This window comes from Oncorhynchus nerka, linkage group LG14 (assembly GCF_034236695.1).
Source record: "Oncorhynchus nerka isolate Pitt River linkage group LG14, Oner_Uvic_2.0, whole genome shotgun sequence".
In the NCBI taxonomy this organism is placed as follows: domain Eukaryota; kingdom Metazoa; phylum Chordata; class Actinopteri; order Salmoniformes; family Salmonidae; genus Oncorhynchus; species Oncorhynchus nerka.
The window spans coordinates 52,426,271-52,446,617 of record NC_088409.1 but is presented as its reverse complement, the minus strand read 5'-3'; the positions used below and the strand labels follow the sequence as shown (position 1 = coordinate 52,446,617).

Below are 20,347 nucleotides of genomic sequence, written 5' to 3'. Positions count from 1 at the left end.
ACACACCTCAATGACAGACATTTTCAGGCCTGTGAGAGAAAAAAAGAGCGAGAGGAGAGGGAGGCAGCTTGCGTTTAAGGTTGTTCCCGGTTGAATAGTTTATGCTGATTTCTCACTATTGATTTTAATATCCAAGGATATTTGCTTAATGCCACGCAATTAAATCACTGCAACACTGATTTTGAATGGACCCCTAGAGACTAAAAATATATTTAAAGCATAGGCAGTGTGGCAATTATGTTTTTAAAAATTAAATAACTCTTTGTGTGTGCTCAGGATAGCAAATGCACTGGCAATGGATGTCAGTTCATTCCAATTCCCATTTATCTTCTCGATCGGCCACCTCATTGGCTGCCTGGTTGTGAAAAATGACCAATCAGTGTTCCATGCCGCCGGGCAGGAACTTCTCCCATGATACCTTCTCTGTTTACCAATTTAACATATCGGGAGGCTGACATTTTAATGGGATCGGCCATTGATAACAAGAAACTATTGAAAAGCTAATCACGGCACGGTGGTGGCGTCTCTCTCCCCTGCTTTGCATTTCACAACATGACACTGCTGTGCTTGTTGTCGTTACTTGTGGGTGAGATGGATAGCACAGCACCCCTTTCGCAATACATCAACTGCCGGTGCAATAACAGTGTATTGTCTGTGACTGTGTCTCCTACTTTTTGAGAATGTTGTTAATTTCGGCACTTAAACAGCAGATGGATAGGAAAGGAGACTTCTAAAATCAACACAAAATGCACTCCTCATTGAGTCCCCGAGGGTGTTGGAGTGTTTGTTAGGGTTGTTAGTGATGGCAGTGGCACAGAGTGGCAGATACAAAGCAGCCAGGGCCAGATCCAAACCAAGTGCTATGGCATGAGAGAACAGATATCTGGGGTCCTGCAGTCCTCAGGCCTGGCCACTGCACTAACACTCCTGGGACATAGAGTGTGCGTAGATACCCAATATACTGTAGCAACTATGCAACTATGCTGAGGCTGCTCAGCTGCAATTCCATGTGTAGTGTACTTTGCTTTGGGTGATGATGATTTTGCTATTGCTTTATGATGATTTTATGATGACTTTACATTGCAAAGTGTAAAAGAGTAGTCATCTGTCTTGAGATAACTTTTTACTCTCTCTACCAGAAGACTACAGCCTTTCTGGTCCTATAACAGGACTGCACTGATGATAACTGCCAAATATGCAGAGATATTTACTCACCACGGACTAGCAGAATCCTTTTTCTTCTTTCACGACTCTGACGAGCCCGAGGCAGAGGATATACGGCTCCCTCGGGAACAGGTCACGACCCCAGTGATCTGCGTGAAGAGGAGGCGGAGAAAGAGAGGCCGGAGGGCGTGCTGCCTTCTGAGGAGTCGGAGTCTATCGAATAAACCCCCACTCCCCTCAATTCTGCTAGCAAACATGCAACTTTTGGACAATAAAATGGATGAGTTATTGGGAAGATTAAACGACCATTAAAAACTGTAACATCTTTTGCTTCATGGAGTCGTGGCTGAACGACGACAATATCAACATACAGCTGGCTGGTTATACGATGTACCGGCAGGATAGAACAGTGGCATCTGGTAAGACAAGGGGCAGTGGTCTATGTATTTTTGTAAACAACAGCTAGTGTGTACGATATCTAAGGCAGTCTCAAGCTATTGCTCGCCTGAGTTAGAGTATCTCATGATAAGCTGCAGACCATATTACCTACCGAAAGAGTTTTCATCTTTATTCTTTGTAGCTGTTTACATACCACCTCAGTCAGAGGCTGGCACTGAGACAGTATTGGATGAGCTGTATTCCTCCATAAGCAAACAAGAAAATGCTCATCCAGAGGAGGCTCTCCTAGTAGCCGGGGACTTTAATGCAGGGAAACTTAAATCAGTTTTACCACATTTCTAACAGCATGTTAAATGTGCAACCAGAGGGAAAATAACTCTGGACCACCTTTACTCCACACACAGAGATGCATACAAAGCTCTCCCTTGCCCTCCATTTGGCAAATCTGACCATAATTCTATCCTCCTGATTCCTGCTTACAAGCAAAAATGAAAGTGGGAAGCGCCAGTGACTAGATCAATAAAAAGTGGTCAGATGAAGCAGATGCTACGCTACAGGACTGTTTTGCTCCACAGACTAGAATATGTTCCGGGATTCCTTCAATGGCATTGAGGAGTACACCACATCTGTCATTGGCTTCATCAATAAGTGCATCGATGACGTCGCCCCCACAGTGACCGTATGTTCATACCCCAACCAGAATCCATGGATTACAGGCAGCATTCGCACTGAGTTTAAGACTAGTGCTGCCGCTTTCAAGGAGTGGGAAGGGTGGGGGAGAACAGGAAGGGTGAGAAATTCATATCTTCATTTAAACCAGGGTACTTAGTGGCCTGTAGTTTGTCAGTACAGGTGCATCAAAGCTGGGACCGAGAGACTGAAAAACAGTTTTTATCTTAAGGCCATCAGACTGTTAAATAGCCACGCAGTACACTGCCCTGAACTTAGTAACTGTCACTAGCCGGCTACCACCCGGTTACTCAAACCTGCACCTTAGAGGCTGCTGTCCTACAGTTGAAGTCGGAAGTTTACATACACCTTAGCCAAATACATTTAACTTCTTGGTGACAGGGGGGCAGTATTGAGTAGCTTGGATGAATAAGGTGCCCAGAGTAAACTGCCTGCTACACTGTCCCAGATGCTAATATATGCATATTATTAGTAGTATTGGATAGAAAACACTGAAGTTTCTAAAACTGTATGAATTATGTCTGTGAGTATAACAGAACTCATATGGCAGGCGAAGAGACAAATCCACCAGGAAGTGGGAAATCTGATGTTTGTAGTTTCAATATGCTGTGTCTATGGGGCCAGATTGCACTACCCAAGGCTTCCAGCAGATGTCAACAGTCTTTAGAAAGTTGTTTGAGGCTTCTATTGTGGTATGGTGTCGAATAAGATTTATTATAAAAAGATCCTAAGGGATTGATTCATCGACACTAAGGATTGATTACCCTAAGGATTGATTGTAAACATCGTTTGACATGTTTCTACAAACTGTAATGGAACTCTTTTGACTTTTCGTCTGGATTTTGTGCTCGCGCATTGTGCCTTTGGAATAGTGAGCTAAATGCGCAAACAAAGCAGAGGTATTTGGACATAAATATGAACATAATCGTACAAAACAAACATTTCTTGTGGGAGTCCTGGGAGTGCATTCCGACGAAGATCAGCAAAGGTAAGTGAAGATTTATAATGCTATTTATGACTTTTGTTGACTCTACAATTTGGCGGTTAACTGTATGGCTTGCTTTTGTGGCTGAACACTGTTCTCTGATTATTGAATATTGTGCTTTTGCCGTAAAGCTTTTTTGAAATCTGACACAGCGGTTGCATTAAGAACAAGTTTATCTTTAATTCTATGTAAAACATGTATCTTTCATCAATGATGAGTATTTATGTTATTTGATGTGGCTCTCTGCAACTTCTCCGGATGTTTTGGAGGCATTTCTGAACATGGCGCCAATGTAAACTGAGGTTTTTGGATATAAATATGAACTTGATCGAACAAAACATACATTTATTGTGTAACATTGAGTCCTGGGAGTGTCATCTGATGAAGATCGTCAAAAGTTAGTGATGAATTTTATCTATATTTCTGCTTTTTGTGACATCTCTCTTTGGTTGGAAAATGGCTGAATGCTTTCTGTGACTAGTTTCTGACCTAACATAATGCTATGTTCTGCTTTCTCCGAAAAGCCTTTTTGAAATCGGACACTGTGGTTGGATTAACAAGAAGTGTATCTTTAAAATGGTGTAAAATACTTTCATCAAATCAAATCAAATTGTATTTGTCACATACACATGGTTAGCAGATGTTAATGCGAGTGTAGCGAAATGCTTGTGCTTCTAGTTCCGACAATGCAGTGATAACCAACAAGTAATCTAACTAACAATTCCAAAACTACTGTCTTATACACAGTGTAAGGGGATAAAGAATATGTACATAAGGATATATGAATGAGTGATGGTACAGAGCAGCATACAGTAGATGGTATTGAGTACAGTATATACATATGAGATGAGAATGTAGACAAAGTAAACAAAGTGGCATAGTTAAAGTGGCTAGTGATACATGTATTACATAAGGATGATGTAGAGTACAGTATATACGTATGCATATGAGATGAATAATGTAGGGTAAGTAACATTATATAAGGTAGCATTGTTTAAAGTGGCTAGTGATATATTTACAACATTTCCCATCAATTCCCATTATTAAAGTGGCTGGAGTTGGGTCAGTGTCAATGACAGTGTGTTGGCAGCAGCCACTCAATGTTAGTGGTGGCTGTTTAACAGTCTGATGGCCTTGAGATAGAAGCTGTTTTTCAGTCTCTCGGTCCCAGCTTTGATGCACCTGTACTGACCTCGCCTTCTGGATGATAGCGGGGTGAACAGGCAGTGGTTCGGGTGGTTGATGTCCTTGATGATCTTTATGGCCTTCCTGTAACATCAGGTGGTGTAGGTGTCCTGGAGGGCAGGTAGTTTTCCCCCGGTGATGCGTTGTGCAGACCTCACTACCCTCTGGAGAGCCTTACGGTTGAGGAATTTTAATTATGAGATTTTGATTTTGGTTGTTTTGAATTTGGCGCCCTGCAATTTCACTGGCTGTTGGCGAGGTGGGACGCTAGCGTCCCGAACGATCCCAGAGAGGTTAAACCCAGTTTCACAATTCCTGACATTTCATCCTAGTAAAAATGACCTGTCTTAGGTCAGTTAGGATCACCACTTTATTGTAAGAATGTGAAATGTCAGAAAAATAGTAGAGAGAATGATTTTATTTATTTTAGCATTGCCTTTAAATGTTTTTTTCTTGGGTCTTACGTGTCGGGTAGCCTTCCACAAGATTCCCACAATAAGTTGGGTGAATTTTGGACCATTCCTCCTGACAGAGCTGGTGTAACTGAGTCAGATTTGTAAGGCCTCCTTGCTCACACACTTTTTCAGTTCTGCCCATAAATGTTCTATAGGATTGAGGTCAGGGCTCTGTGATGGCCACTCATATACCTTGACTTTGTTGTCCTTAAAGCCATTTTGCCACAACTTTGAAAGTATGCCATTTGCGACCAAGCTTCAACTTTCTGACTGATGTCTTGATGTTGCTTCAATATACCCACATCATTTTCCTCCCTCATGATGCCATCTATTTTGTGAAGTTCACCAGGCCCTCCTGCAGCAAAGCACCCCCACAACATGATGCAGTCACCCCCATGCTTCACGGTTGGGATGGTGTCCTTCGGCTTGCAAGCATCCCCCTTTTCCTCCAAACATAACGATGGTCTTTATGGCCAAACAGTTATATTTTTGTTTCATCAGACCAGAGGACATTTCTCCAGAAAGTACGATATTTTTCCCCATTTGCAGTTGCAAACCGTGGTCTGGCTTTTTTATGGAGGTTTTGGAGCAGTGGCTTCTTCCTTGCTGAGCGGCCTTTCAGGTTATGTAGATATAGGACTCGTTTTACTGTGGATAAATATAATTTTGTACCTGTTTCCTCCAGCATCTTCACAAGGTCCTTTGCTGTTGTTCTGGGATTGATTTGCACTTTTCGCACCAAAGTAAGTTAATCTCCAGGAGACAGAATGCGTCTCCTTCCTGAGCATTATGATCGCTGTGTGGTCCCATGGCGTTTATGCTTGTGTACTATTGTTTGTACAGATGAGTGTGGTACCCTCAGGCGTTTGGAAATTGCTCCAAAGGATGAACCAGACTTGTAGAGGTCTACAGTTTTGTTTCTGAGGTCTTGGCTGATTTATTTGGATTTTCCCATGATGTCACGCAATGAGTCACTGAGTTTGAAGGTAGGCATTGAAATACATCCACAGGTACACCTCCAATTGGCTCAAATTATGTCAATTAGCCTATCAGAAGCTTCTAAAGCCATGACATCCTTCATCCAATCTGTTTAAAAGGAACAGTCAACTTAGTGTATGTAAACTTTTGACACTTGTGAATTATAAGTGAAATAATCTGTCTGTAAACAATTGTTGGAAAAATAACTTGTGTCATGCACAAAGTAGATGTCCTAACCAACTTGCCAAAACTATAGTTTATTAACAGTTGAAGTTGGATGTTTACATACAATTAGGTTGGAGTCATTAGAACTTTTCAACCATAACCAATTATTAAATGTCAGGAATTGTGAAAAACTGAGTTTAAATGTGCTTGTTTAAGGTGTATGTAAACTTCCGACTTCATATATATATATATATACTGTGTATATGCTGTGTATATATATAAATATACTCCGGATTCCGACATTGCTCGTCCTAATATATATAGATGTCTTACTTCCATTTTTGTGCTTTTAATGTGTGAATTGTTAGATGTTACTGCTCTGTTGACGCTAGGAACACAAGCATTTCACCACACCCGCATAACATCTGCAAAAATATGTATGCAACCCAAAAAATTGTATTTTATTTGTGACGCAAATTTGCAGCAAGCTCATATTTTCACATGCAAATTAGTTTAGTTTCTGGTCTTGAAAGTCATGTGTTCACCAGAAATGGCTTCTGGTAAACTGTTTGCCACTTGCTGCCACAGGTTTGCCACATATTCAAATAAAATCTTGAGAGAATTGTCTGCCAGAAAAAAACCTCTGGTGACCTGTTTGTCACTAGTGGCAATAAATATTATTGTTACCAAAGGTTTGCCGCAGATTCACCAACGGTGGCAAATGTTTGCAAACTTCTGGCAACATGTTGTGGTACATAATTTAGTTTGCAGCAAATTTGCCACAAACTTGCGGGAAGTTTGCAGCAACAAATTCATTTTTGTAAGGGTATGTTCTGTGCAGCCGACATGAATCAAATCACATTTACTTTGTCACATGCTTTGGAAACTACAGGTGAAAATGCTTACTTCCTAACAATGCAGAGAGAAAGAAAATAGAGACCTAATAGAAAAGTAATAAGACATAACAATAATAATAATAATAATAATAATAATAGTCCACATTGTGACACTGTTCTCCCACTTCTGAAGTCTCTGTGCTGCTCAGAGGCCATATGCTCTGCCAGTCTGACCCCTCTGGAGAAGAAGGGTCCATGTGGGGGGAAAGACAGGGAGAGAAGGAGGAGATAGGTAGGTGAGCATGGTATATAACAGAATACAGTGTGGGATTATATAAATAAACAGAGAGAGAAGAGTTTTTAGTCGACTGTGTTTTGTATATTAATGTGTCTTTTTTGTGTGTATTGTATACATGTATATTTGTTTGTCTGTGCTTGCCTATATTTATGCTTGTTTTTGTATTTTGCAGGGCTCATTTGTAAAATAGACTTCAGTCTCAATATGACTTCCCTAAAAAATATATATTTATATAAAAAAATAATGAAAACACCCAGCAGGGAGAATGATTGTCAGACTAAAAACCTTTTGTCATTGGGAAATATCATGGCTATGAGGGCAAAATTGTTTTAAAGAACAGAAAATGTGAAAGCCTTTACTGAGTTGTGTGTTTCTGTCAGACTAGAAACCTCTTGTCATTGGGAAATATCACGGCTATGAGGGGAACATTTTTTTAGAGAAAATAAAAGTTTGTTTCTGTGCCTGTGTTTTGGATGTGTTTGCTTTATGACTACATTTAAGACCTGAACAGTAAGTGTGGTACTGTAGTAAAATATATATTTTACCTGAGATTTCCACAAATATATCATAAATACGATTCCTGTTGGGCTAGCATGAAGACTTAATTAGCTACCATACTATTTGGTTATGCTTGGAACAGGGGGGAAAGGAGAGTAATGGACAAAGCTTTGCTTTGTGAGACCTACTGTATATTCACAAATATTCATGATAGCACTGACTAGATCTATTCATCTCTCGGTTTCACTCTCATCTGGCACATCAATTGTCTTCCTGATTATTTGTTGAAGATGAAGGTTAGAGAAATCACATTCATCTCTTTAGTGCTTCTGCCTTTTGCTCAACTTCTGAAATTATGTTTTTCCTTTGGAAGTGGTTTTGTAATGAGACGGATTATAAGCCTTTCTTTCAGACTACGACCACGTTTTCTTACAGAGAGCTACTGTAGCATTAATCTATGTTGTGGAATGTTCACTAAGGGAGGAGAGAACATATTTGAAAGGAGGGAGAAAGTGTGTGCTAATCCTTGTAATGTTGAAATTGTGAATACTGTCATTTGAAATCATGAAGGATTTTATTGGATAATGGTTGTTAGTGTTTCCCGTGTGTGTATAGAAAGTATATTCAGACTATGTTATTATGTATCTAAGGCAATAAGTAAGGCCAAGAAACATTAATAATAGTTAACATAATAATAGTTTAATATATTTCTCTGGTAATAATATTTTCCTGACTCATTTAGCATACGGGCATACTTATGATTAGCTACAACCTAGTCCTCTAAGAGTTGATTTTGCACTTTTGGGACTATTACATTGGTTTCAGTGTAACTGTGGACGTTTCTGAAATTATTTGATATGGCAAGCCTAAATAAAAGCTGAAATAAAAGCTGAAATAAATAATTCTCTCTACTATTATTCTGACATTTCACATTCTTAAAATAAAGTGGTGACTGACCTAAGACAGGAATGTTCTTACTAGGATTAATTCTCAGGAATGTTGAAAAACTGAGTTTAAATGTATTTGGCTAACGTGTACCTAAACTTCTGACTTCAACTGTATATGAAGTGTAATATTGGGATGCAAACTCAAAATTGAATAAATGTCACCTCTATATCTAACATGGTACAGGTGTGCATAGCAATGTGTGATGTGTATACTTTTGTTTCAATTTAGATTTGTTTAAGACTGCCAAGAGTCACTCTGATTTAGCCTACTGCAGTAACAGGTTGTTAAGAGTCTGCGGCAAAAGCATCTATTGATCCAAATGTTTTCAGAACTCTCTATTGCTCCCATTTCTTGATATGTTTACAAGTGCCTCTCTTCCACCCTTGATGTCGGAGAGGAACAAAGCCTTGTTGTTGGGATCAAAGGAGAAGTGTCTTTGCCCTTCCGTTTCCCTTGCTCTGAGATAGCCCCTGTATTTATATATATATTTTCAATGGGAGCATCTCTCTGCTTTTACATCAATCCACTGTCGTTTTTTCCCCCTCTTAACCTTCTTAACCTCTCTCATTTGCTATATTCATAGTTTCTCATACTTCTCTTTATCTTAGTGTGGCATTATCTCCTACTCCTACCCACCAGGGATCTCCCTCCCTCCTTGCCATTGTGGCATGCCTAGCATCCCCCAGTACAGCCTGTGACCAGGGTCTGGGTCCTGCAGTGCTCCATATGAGTTATGATGTGCTGGATCAGTCCTAATCTTGTTATGCATGTTCCTACGCCCTTGGGAGGATCAACAGGGGATGAATTAGATTTTATCAGATTTCAAAGGCTTTTGAATCATAATCATAAAAGGTCCTAATGCATTATATATCTCTGTGTCTGAGTGTGTTACTGTGTATGTATGTATGTATGTATGTATGTATGTATGTATGTATGTATGTATGTATGTATGTATGTATGTATGTATGTGTGTGTGTGTGTGTGTGTGTGTGTGTGTGTGTGTGTGCATGCATGTGGGTGTGTGCATGCATGTGGGTGTGTGTGTACTGTATATTCAGGCGGTGGAGGATTTTTGTATATGCATGGGTGTGGCTGTGAGTCACATGAAGATGATAAAATAATGCATGAACAGTCTTTCTTCAACAAGGACAACATGATAGCAACACTCATTTACTCCTGGCGAACATAATACAGTTCAGAAGATCATACATACACATAAACAAGCATGCTTTCAGATTTTGCTTGTTGGTCCAGTACGCATATTTCTTCCGTCAGTTGATGAGACATTATGTTTTGGGGGGATGGGAGTGTTTTTTGTAAGATATTGCCAGGTGTGGAGGAACAAAGCCTTGTTGCCTTGTAACCTGTCTAGTTATTCAAGCAGTAAATATATATATATTTTTAACCACTTACCATTCTCTCCTATTTTATTTTTCTCTTTTTTGATGGAACTCATCGCTGTTAATGTTATTCAGTGAAGATTGTTTTAAAGTACATTATAGGTCAACAGTCCATTGCTTAAATAAAGGTAGGACAAGGCACTTTTTCTCACAAGTGCAGCTTTTCTAACATCAAAGTAATATCTTGGCATTATGTTGAATGGAACTTTGGGTTATTATTCTGGGTGCTGTTGAATATGTATAACCTGTAATAGACAGAATATGCATCGTCTATCCCATGCTTTCAAGTCCATATTTATCAACGAGATTGTCATGGAGATGGATTGAACCGGTGCCAACTCTTTATTTGAGGATTTCTGTAAGTCTCTAATGCCTATCTAAAGAATATAGAGAATGACATTCAAAATCAGTGAATGCCAAAGTGTTCCCTTCTGTTTACTTGAAACTTATATTGTTAATTTGGCATAGAGACAAACAGGAGTAAACTTCATCACCTGCAAACAGGAAGAAACTTCTACACCTGCATTGCTTGCTGTTTGGGGTTTTAGGCTGGGTTTCTGTACAGCACTTTGAGATATCAGCTGATATAAGAAGGGCTTTATAAATACATTTGATTTGAAAGCTAACATCAAATCTAAGAAGTGTTTGTTAGTCAATGTGTATGTCTAGCGAGTAAATATTTACATATTATTTTACAAGGAGAAAATGACTCAGCATGAATGTTAATTAATGTAAATACTAGCGTTGGTTGGTTAGCTCAAATGATTTTGTACTGCCACAGCAATTTACACAATATGGCAATACATAATGTCACTAAGTAATATTCCACATGACATGTATAACTCACCTGTCATAATAGCAGCATAATACCTGTCGCACATACTGTATAGTCCAGTTATGAACTAACGAAATGTTGCTATGGCACTGCTGTTGACATACAGTATTAAGGCAGAATGTCAAGTCCTTCATCCTTTTAAGTTTCCATCTTGAGGCTCCAAGTTGGCAACAAAAATATGAAGTCAAGCATTAAACCAGGCAAGCTATTACAGAAACCTAAAAACCTATAGTCCTCTCTTGTGAATTAATAAATAGGCTAGTATCAGAAGTCAAGCTCATATTAAAGGTGACTGAGAAAGTGTATAATCATAGAGTTGATAATGGTAAGGGTTGACAGGTTCGGCTTTTCAGAAAAGTCAGATGACTGTTGTTTCATGAGAGGCGGAGGTTTCACCATAATCATCATGTGCTGTGTTTAAAGGAGAGCCAGTTGAGGTTGTGTTGACCCCAGCTCTTTGCTGGAATAATGAGATGGTGGAAGATAACAAGAGTTCCAAGTAACGTGCTGCTGCTAAATAGGTTCTTCACACCGTGCGCTAAGGATTTCAAAGTAAATGGATGGCGCTCAAGGTTAAAGTTGAACAGCATGTCCATCACTGCAGCATTCAAGTTATCTAAAGTTGTCATATATAACAGTCCACCAGGGTCAATCCTTAGACCTTTCCAACATCTTGAAGCGAGATCAGTACTTGTTGTATGTCCGTGTCTATCAACCTTTCTGAACGAGCTACACATGCTGCACATGTTTTCAGGGCTTTAACTCAATGAGAGTCAAGGAACATTGTGCATCAGTTGAGATAGTGGACTGCACATTCCTCCCTTCATCATCACTTCTCCATTCTTGCTGTTTCTTGTCCTTGTAGTCCTACCGCCAAGCTGTGCATTCACTTTCATGTCCCCCCTGAAACAGAAGGGCACGGTGGAGAGTGTCAGGCAAAGCGCTATGGCTGAAAGATGGACTTGCCCACCACCTCCAAAAATATCTCACCACAGTGAGAGATGATACAGCAACAAATTGGCCAAAGGTGCACCTTGCATCTTCCAACTCATATGTTTTGAGACTCCTTTGAGGAGGATTTAATAAAGGTGACAGCATCCGGGACAATAGTGCCAGTAGTTAACTGTTTGAGTGTTTGTAGGTTTGTTGAGAGTTTGATTGAGTGAGCCAGTTATAGTGGTGTCAAAAGTTATATATATATTTTTTGCTGAATAAAATTTGTTGTATCGAATACATTTTTCTTTGCATTTTTGATACCTCCAACTCTCTCGTTGCATATTCAACACCTCCCCATCGTCAAGGGAGGGTCAAAGGCATCCATATAAAATGGAGAACAATACGTGTCCCTACATTAACTTGCAGAGACAACAGAAATGTGTTAAAAGCATGTGTATAAAACTAAGAGCAAACACAATTTCCCTTCACAGAGTCTGTGAGGAGAACATTGCCTGCTCATTCGCTCTTACTTTTACGAGTACCTCTGGGTGCAGACACTGGGAATGACTCTGAAAGATCTAATTAAGCAAAGCGCCTTGAGAGTGCGGAGATTTCAACCCCAGGAGCACAGACACAAATCAGGGGACGTCAGGCTGGAGAGGGGGAGATTTTGGTTGTACTAGACCCTCTCGGGCCTTTAGATATGTGGCCACACCACCCCTCTCTACCCCTTTAACATAGGGGGCCAAGGGGCATCCAGATCTGTCACTTCTTATAAAAGATCATTTGTGGAACCTAAACCAAGGGAAGTTTCTCCCATCTACAGTGGGGCAAAAAAGTATTTAGTCAGCCACCAATTGTGCAAGTTCTCCCACTTAAAAAGATGAGCGGCCTGTAATTTTCATCATAGGTAAACTTCAACTATGACAGACAAAATGATTTTAAAAAATCCAGAAAATCACATTGTAGGATTTTTTATGAATTTATTTGCAAATTCACTTTTCACTTTTTTTTTTCACTTTTTCTGGCCACTTTTCCGTAAAGCCCAGGTCTGTGGAGTGCACGGCTTAAAGTGGTCCTATGGACAGATACTCACATCTCCGCTGTGGAGCTTTGCAGCTCCTTCAGGGTTATCTTTGGTCTCTTTGTTGCCTCTCTGATTAATGCTCTCCTTGCCTGGTCTGTGAGTTTTGGTGGGCTGCCCTCTCTTTGTAGGTTTGTTGTGGTGCCATATTCCTTCCATTTTTTAAATAATGGATTTCATGGTGCTCCGTGGGATGTTCAAAGTTTTGGATATTTTTTTTATAACCTAATCTGTACTTCTCCACAACTTTGTCCCTGACCTGTTTGGAGAGCTCCTTGGTCTTCATGGTGCCGCTTGCTTGGTGGTGCACCTTGCTTAGTGGAGTTGCAGACTCTGGGACCTTTCAGAACGGGTGTATATATACTGAGATCATGTGACAGATCATGTAACACTTAGATTGCACACGTGGACTTTATATAACTAATTATATGATTTCTAAATGTAATTGGTTGCACCGGATCTTATTTAGGGGCATCGTAGCAAAGAGGGTGAATACATATGTGTGTACCACTTTTCCATAATTTTTTTTTTTTAAAAATTTGAAACAAATATTTTTTTTCACTTCACCAATTTGGACTATTCTGTCTATGTCCATTACATGAAATCCAAATAAAAATATATTTAAATTACAGGTTGTAATGCAACAAAATAGGAGTAAAACGCCAAGGGGGTGAATACTTTTGCAAGGCACTGTAGTGTCATGTAAAATTGTATATAACTGCCTTAATATTTCTGGACCCCAGGAAGAGTAGGTACTGCCTTGGGGATCCTTAATACATATAAATACAAATACAAATACTGGAAGAAAGGAAAAGCCTGAACTCACTGTAATGTTTTTACATTTTAATGTCTTTCTCTTTAGCAGCATTCAACAGACATCCACCCATATTTATAGATGGTTGTAGTACTGCTTCTTAATTGTAGTACTGCTTCTTAATTTTTTCACAATCATAATTTACATACTATTTCTACTGTTTTCCAGAAGATCTTCAAAATAAAATAAAAGCACACCAGTTTAAAGTGTCTGACTACAGCAGACTTCTTGTCACCAGTTCTGATGTTGCTCTTGTGCTCTGTAATACGGACTTGGAATTCTCTTTTAGACTTTCCAACATAATAATAGCCACATGGGCATTTCACTAAATAGACCACAAATTTTGTTTAACAGAAAATGTTACCCCTGATATACATTTTCTCCCCGTATGAGGGGGGGGGGGGGTAAATTACCCTTGATCATTGCATTAGAGTTCTCACAATTATGACATGGAACATAGACTGAGGGGAGGGTAGATAGGAAATGCTGAGGGGGTACATACAGTTGAAGTCGGAAGTTTACATACACTTAGGTTGTAGTCATTAAAACTCGTTTTTCAACTACCCCACACATTTCTTGTTGGTTAGGACATCTACCTTGTGCATGACACAAGTACCTTTTCCAACAATTGTTTATATACAGTTTATCTCACTTATAACTCACTGTATCACAATTCCAGTGGGTTAGAAGTTTACATACACTAAATTGACTATGCCTTTTAACAGCTTGGAAAATTCCATAAAATGATGTCATGGCTTTAGAAGCTTCTGATAGGCTTAATTGACATAATTTCAGTCAATTTGAGTTGTACCTGTGGATGTATTTCAAGGCCTACATTCAAAATAAGTGCCTCTTTGCTTGACATCATGGGAAAATCAAAAGAAATCAGCCAAGAACTCTGAAGAAAGATTGTTGACCTCCACAAGTCTGGTTCATCCTTGGGAGCAATTTCCAAATGCCTGAAGGTACCACATTTATCTGTACAAACAATAGTACGCAAGTATATAGACCATGGGACCACGCAGCTGTCATAACACTCAGGAAGGAGACGCATTCTGTCTCCTAGAGATGAACGTACTTTGGTGCGAAAACCGCAAATCAATCCCAGAACAACAGCAAAGAACCTTGTGAAGATGCTGGAGGAAACCGGTACAAAAGTGGCTATATCTACAGTAAAAAGAGTCCTATATTGACATAACCAGCAAGGAAGAAGCCACTGCTCCAAAACCGCCATAAAAAAAGCAAGACTATGGTTTGCAACTGCACATGGGGACAAAAATCATACTTTTTGGAGAAATGTCCTCTGGTCTGATGAAACAAAAATAGAACTGTTTGGCCATAATGACCATGGTTATGTTTGGAAAAAGGGGGATGCTTGCAAGCCAAAGAACACCATCCCAACCGTGAAGCACGGTGGTGGCAGCATCATGTTGTGGGGGTGCTTTGCTGCAGGAGGGACTGGTGCACTTCACAAAATAGATGGCATCATGAGGCACAAAAATTATTTGGATATATTGAAGTAACACCTCAACACATCAGTCAAGTTAAAGCTTGGTCACAAATAGGTCTTCTAAATGGACAATGACCCCAAGCATACTTTCAAAGTTGTCAAAATGTCTTAAGGACAACAAAGTCAATCTGTTGGAGTGGCCATCACAAAGCCCTGACCTCAATCCTATAGAACATTTGTTGGCAGAACTGAAAAAGTGTGTGCGAGCAAGGAGGCCTACAAACCTGACTCAGTTACACCATCTCTGTCAGGAGGAATGGGCCAAAATTCACCCAACTTATTGTGGGAAGCTTGTGGAAGTCTACCTGAAATGTTTGACCCAAGTTAAACAATTTAAAGGCAATGCTACCAATTACTAATTGAGTGCATGTAAACTTCTGATCCACTGGGAATGTGATGAAATAAATAAAAGCTGAAATAAATAATTCTCTGTACTATTATTTTGACATTTCACATTCTTAAAAGGAAGTGGTGATCCTAACTGACCTAAAACAGGTCATTCTTAGTAGGATTAAATGTCAGGAATTGTACAACTGTACATTTCTGAATGGAAAAACAGACCTTGGAGTGCAAAGACCACAACCTTGATTATGTTGGTACACAGGATCTCCTGGCATTGTTGTTTTAGTCACGTTTGTGGGCACAGACTTGATGGAGGACAGATGCTAGGCGATTGGGGAGGAGGTTGTGTTGTCCTAATTACAAGGGGCTTTGGGGTTTGAGTTCTGGGTCTTAGTGGACTCATGTTTCATCAGTGATCACCCTCACCAACCTCAGCCACACCTTGTTGCTGTAAATATCTAGCCTACTAGAGTACTTGTCCCTTTGTTTCAAATAGCCATAGCAGGCTGATTAAATGCCTGCCACACAGTCGTGCATGCCCCTGAACAAGGCTGTCACGATCGTCGTATTGAGGAGACCAAGGCGCAGCGTGATATGAATACATGTTCTATATTTAATGAAGAAAGAACACTAAAACAAACTTACAAAACAACAAACGAGACGCTATATATCAACAGTGCAGACACAGGCAACTAGACATAGACAATAACCCACCAAATACCCAAAGCAGATGGCTGCCTAAATATGGTTCCCAATCAGAGACAAGGATAAAAACCTGCCTCTAATTGACAACCAATCTAGGCAACCATAGACCTACATAAACACCTAGATGGTAAACAACCCCATAAACCTACAAAACCCCTAGACAGTACAAAAACCCTAGATGAGACAAAAACACACATACCACCCTCGTCACACCCTGACCTAACCAAAATATATAAAGAAAACAAAGAATACTCAGGTCAGGGCGTGACAAAGGCAGTTAACCCACTGTTCCTAGGCCGTTATTGAAAATAAGAATTTGTTCTTATCGGACTTGCCTTATTAAATAAAGGTAATATAAAAATAAATACATCAAATGAAATAGTAACAGAAATATGGACAATGACTGTCGGCCTATATCCTCTCACATTTAGCGTAATATTATATTAACTCCTGCAGAATTATGCATTTCTTGCAGTAAAATGATACAAAAATGTAAATTTGTCTTGGGAACAGAAATATGATTTCTTTCTTTCAGCATCTCTTGAGAAAATGTGAATTTGTGTGTGTCTTATCATTGACACTGTTATACAAGCAGACAGTATTGCAACCACATAAAATATGCACCCATCATATTCCTGTTTTATAGTTTTTTCAGCTTTTCGTTTTCTTAAAACTGGTCAAATTGGTGAAATTTGGACATTTTGCACTGGACCCCTTTCCGCTGTTTGGAAGTTTTTGCTTTTTCTCCAAGAGCAAGACTATATACAGGGGGGTACCGGTACAGAGTCAATGTGTGGGGGCACTGGTTAGTTGAGGTAATATGTACATGTAGGTAGAGTCATTAAAGTGGAGCGGCAGGGTAGCCTAGTGGTTAGAGCGTTGGACTAGTAACCGGAAGGTTGCAAGTTCAAACCCCCGAGCTGACAAGGTACAAATCTGTCCTTCTGCCCCTGAGTTAACCCACTGTTTCTAGGCCGTCATTGAAAATAAGAATTTGTTCTTAACTGACTTGCCTGGTTAAATAAAGGTTAAAAAAAATAAAAAAAGTGACTATGTATCCACTTCACTTAGAATTCTGGGGCAACAAGTTATAACAGAAGAGAAGCTGCTAGTATCTAACTATAGTTGACAAACAAATGGCCTACCAAATGTCGGAAATTATCATATGGTTTACCAAATGTCATCAGTTATAATTTGGCTTACCAAATGTCAGAAACGCTAAGCAGAAAGTTTTCTAAATTACGGGTGAAAGTAGCCAGTGGGCTACACGGTCCGGATCAGCAAAATAAGTTAATATTTAATTATGGTGGATCGAACTGGGCAGTTAGACTACTTTTTTAAAAGTGATTTGTTTGACAATCAGATGAAAACATGATGACACAACACCCATTATATGCGAAACTTAGCCTGCAAAACAACAACAATAAATTGGATAAGATGTTTACATGCCACTGTATCCTTTCTAAGATCAGCATATGTCTGGCATCTTATTAGGTTTCCCATAACCGTGATACAAGCTTTTCAGTTTATTGCAAATGGGATATGAGGTTTATATGTGTCAACTCAAAAACAAACATTTTGACTATCCCGAATAATAATGGGATATTGGTGGGCATGTAAACGTTGCCAGTGAGGCTAGGATCTGAAGAGAGGTTACTCGCTTAGGAGGGATATGTCATTTAGATCTTTAGTGCTTCTATTCTATCATCTGCAGAAATTTGAATGATTCCTTTCTAAAATCGGTTGAAAAATGCACTTCTACTCTAGTTAAGTTTTTGGGCCAAAATGAATGATTCAGTACTTGTAAACACATTCAGAATAACTTACTTACGATTACATTTCAGAACACTGTATCATAACCCAAAGGGAACTTGAAGGATGAGTCAGGTTAATCAGTTCATGCACCCCCCAATGGCGAAACACAAATGCAAAAACAGACATTTTGCTCATCGCTGAGTTTGGGGTCATGGCATTACAGTATGCATTATCTCTGACCCTCGTGTGACATTACCCTTATTTCTCTCTCCTCCCTCCAGGTTCCTATATGCTGGTGAACTCTTCCCAGCATGCTGCAGGGCATCGCGCCCAGCTCCTGCTGCAGACGCTGAGTGAAAACGACACACACTGCGTCCAGTTCAGCTACTTCCTGTACAGCCGCGATGGCCACAGCCCAGGGGCACTGCGAGCGTACGTTCGGGTCAACGGCGGCCCGCTGGGTAGCCCAGTATGGAACACGTCAGGGTCCCACGGACCACAGTGGCACCAAGTGGAGCTGGCTGTCAGCACCTTCTGGCCCAATGAGTACCAGGTAAATCCAGTGGCATCACTTCACTGCTACTTTTAGTCGTTACACAGCATGCTTCAATTCTCCCACTGCGTCAGCTACACATAATAGTGGCTAGAATCTAACAGGCTCATTCTGATCCCATTTCCTTCATGTATGATGTTAATGTAGTCCGTATAAGGCCTAGTGAAGGTGTTAGATATTAAGACAAATATACAGCATAAGGGTAACCAGCCAAAAGCTGAGCCTGATCATCCAGGACTGTGTGTGATAACTTTACTGTTCTCCAACGGTGAGATACTGTACGGCACGGGGAGACCTTGGTGTTAATCACATGCAAAGCTAGCTCAGTTTAATTGTAATTGCTCCCTTGGTAAATGTAGGCTAGGCTTGTTACAGTGTAACCTACTGAGACTGTCTCTGCTAACTGTACATCAGCAGTTGGAATACACAGCACAACTTCACTCCCTCAGTGGCAAGTCATTATCCACTCGGAAGCAAATTTACTGGCAGCCACTGTTGGTACCTGTGCGCTTTCTATTGGCCTTCGGATGGCGCGACCGGGCCATAAATTACATTTATATATTCTGCAAACTCTGCGGAGCTGTCAAAAAGCAATTAAGTTGAGAAGTGTGTGTTTTTTTTGAGAACTGTCAAACCCTTCGACTTAATTAACTTCCATACTGTTCTGCAGGATCTGACCTTCAAGTGTAAATAATAGCTTTGTAGAAACAGGAGCCAAAGGTAGGATGACACTGTGGAATTATAACTACACGGCCTGACAATGAGGGTTATTTAAACATGACACACACAACACAACACACACACAACACACAAAGTTGTCAACACGTGTGGGTGGGCAGAGGGCCATGGGAAAAATCACCTCGATAATGTCTGACGTACGCAAAGCATTGACGAGCTCGCTCTTTCTCTCAACTTAATATTGGCTCGAGAGTCATCTCAGTAAATGTATCACTACATGAGAGAATTACAATGGCATTGTCAATCCCACCACACCCAGACCAGCTCTCACTTCAATGCTCCCTTTTAGCAGAACAATTCATCAACTCAGTTTAACGACCATTAATATGGCCATGGCAGTTTCCTATAGCAGAAAAACTAGGGATAAACGACATTCCTCTGGCTTATTTTTGATGTGTCTTCCTTTGGCTTGCTTTACAACACTCATCTTCCTTCTAATTCTAACTCTGTTGTCCTCCTTCTCTCTACCCTCTGTCTTGGTACATGCTGCTTCACAGATTCATAAGCAGCACACAGATGGTGCATGTGTGAGTTAGCACCACACCAGTGCTACCGAGGAGAGGCTTCACTTAGGAGAAGGAAGGAATAATGGGCAGATGAGGTTGCAGCAACACACTTGACCGTTCTTGGAAAAAACAACCTGTTAAGAAACTGTTTAAATTGTAGCCTGCGATCATCCATTTCAAAATTAAGATACTGTGATGTTATTTATCCAGAATAATACATCTTCTAGTTTTTGGCAAATCTTTGAAACCTTTTGGCCTATAGGGAAATTAATGTACTGATCGGTTCATGTACTGTCTGTCTGACCATGGCTAGTATAGTGTAGCGCAGTGAATAAATAAATCACAAATTATCTGTCTGATACGGTGTTTCCGCTTTTGAGTCCCTTCTCTGCAAAATATAATGATGTCCCCTTTCTGCAGTTACATAAAGAGTCATGCCGAGGAAAATGGATAAATAAACAACAAACAATTCTGGAGAGAGTCAAGCGGAGTGGAGTTGAACATGACTCGATCTGACCTGGCACGCCTCTATCTCTCTCTCTCTGTATTCACCAAGGAGCTCTTAGCT

General features: G+C 40.0%; 1 protein-coding gene across 3 annotated transcripts in view; it reads left to right on the top strand.

Annotated features, from left to right (window-relative positions):
• LOC115141434 (receptor-type tyrosine-protein phosphatase U) overlaps positions 1 to 20,347 on the top strand; it is a 272,604-nt gene that overhangs the window by 81,085 nt on the left and 171,172 nt on the right. For all 3 annotated transcript variants that reach the window (XM_065000165.1, XM_029680301.2, XM_029680299.2), the window contains exon 3: positions 18,264 to 18,535. In XM_065000165.1, coding sequence (XP_064856237.1) covers positions 18,264 to 18,535 — 272 coding nt within the window. The remainder of the gene's footprint in view (positions 1 to 18,263; positions 18,536 to 20,347) is intronic.